This window comes from Suncus etruscus, chromosome 8 (genome assembly GCF_024139225.1).
Source record: "Suncus etruscus isolate mSunEtr1 chromosome 8, mSunEtr1.pri.cur, whole genome shotgun sequence".
NCBI lineage: Eukaryota > Metazoa > Chordata > Mammalia > Eulipotyphla > Soricidae > Suncus > Suncus etruscus.
The window spans coordinates 35,193,843-35,195,704 of NC_064855.1; the positions used below are offsets into that span (position 1 = coordinate 35,193,843).

A 1,862-nucleotide genomic window follows, 5' to 3' on the forward strand; every position below is an offset into this window, starting at 1 on the left:
TATGATAAGTACCTGGATGGCTATCCCTTCTACGAAGGGATAGAAAGTGAAAAAAATTAATATCAGAGAAAACTCTTGTGTTGTACAGAATTTATAAAAATATGCAAAGATAAAACTCCAGATATGACTGAATTTTACACAACTGTGCTAGAAATATAGATGATCCAAATTTAAGTTGCAAATACTCTGACTTTGCTATGTGGAAATCAGAAGTGAAAGAATGAGTTCCACTTTACAAATCGGGATGCTCAACAAAGACAGTTCTAAGCAAGTAACTTTCCCAAGCTCACAAAAACAGGAAGAACTAAAAAGTGATGTCCTCAAATGTACCCCAATTGTAATTTGCCTAATTTTCAAACATTTATGGTTTTCTTGCCTTGTTTTTTTTAAAGTGGAAATAAAATGGAGCATTGGCCTTCACTAATTGCTTTTCCTCAGAACAAAGTTTAAATAATGTTTGTATAAACTTTGAGTAAACAATAATATGTTGCTCCATGCTAAGACCTACAGTACAGGAACATGCAATCACACATGAATTAAATACATGTGAGTCTTCTGTTAGGAACTGAAAATATCCAGCAGACAATCCTGTTAATATAGTAAGAATACAGAAGTCTAGGAAAATACTGTGTTTCTATTGGTTATTGCTTACTGATACACGAATATACTGAGACTTTCAAATGAATGCTGAGCCTGGAGCCTCCTTCTAAATCTCAGAAACCTGATTCTTCAGGAAGAAGTTAAGAGGCCTAAGTATTCCTCTAATCTCTTCACCCAGCACAGCTGCTTCTTCCTCAGGTTTCTGACACAGTCAGGATGTGGGTTGTCACACTGTGTCTCTCGCACAGAAATATGTGCCTGTGTCCTCAGGCGTCAGATTTCTCATTTCCATATAGGCTGTGCTGGTGGACTTGTCTGCAGTGATGGTGACTCTGCCCTGGAACTTTGGTGAGTAGCTTGTACTACCAGTACCAGGGTAAATTCTTCCCAACCACTCAAGCCCTTGTCCAGGTCGCTGCTGCACCCAGCTAATCCAGTAGTTGGTGAAAGTATATCCTGATGCCTGGCAGGAGATCTTCACTGATGTCCCAGGTTTCCTCAACTCAGGGCCAGACTGCACCAGCTGCTCCTGGGAGTCCACAGCTGTGGGCAGAGATTGGATTGGAAGGACTTCCCTGAAGGGGCCTAGTTCCCTTCTCAGTTCAGGGACTGGGACCATTACCTGTGGCCACTGTGAGCAGGAAGAGGATTTTCCATATCCAATCCATGCCGAGAGCTGTGCTCACACAGCCGGAATAGTGAATAGAGCTGTAGACTTGTGATATCCTTACACACAAACTTTTCTGTATTTATTTCAATAGACAGAAATGTATTTGCATATTCATAAGGAAGAATAATCATAGTTGAATCCTAATCCAATATATAGAAGAAGCAAATGATTTACTAAGCTTGACTCTCGAGTGTGAACACTAATATTTTGAGGTCATGAGCCCACAGCTTGTCCTTATCTCTGCAGTATTGAAATTTCTACTGGACATTAGACAGACATGCTACTCTCAGAGAACTATCAAAAAAGCTTTGCACTGTATCTTCCTTGAGCTTTATTATCCGAAATTTGATGTAGATATTTTGGATTCACTCTATTTTTATTTTTATGTGTTTTCTTATTAAAACTTCATGAGATAAAGACTAAAAAGTATAGTTGTGTGTCCATCATACCCACAATTTTCTCTTTACAAGTGTTCATTTACCAGCCAAAATTACTCCTATTAGTATATCTTCTCAGCCTCCATAGCCTGCATTTATGTCAGACATATTCTATTATTCCTCTCTCTCTCACTCCCTATATATATATATATAAA

General features: G+C 38.6%; 1 gene segment (V, D, J or C); it reads right to left on the minus strand.

Moving 5' to 3' along the window:
• Positions 1–826: 826 nt before the first annotated feature.
• LOC126015887 (immunoglobulin heavy variable 1-69-like) lies at positions 827–1,268 on the minus strand. The segment is given in 2 exon segments: positions 827–1,143; positions 1,223–1,268. Coding segments are annotated over 2 exon segments (363 nt in total).
• Positions 1,269–1,862: the final 594 nt, after the last annotated feature.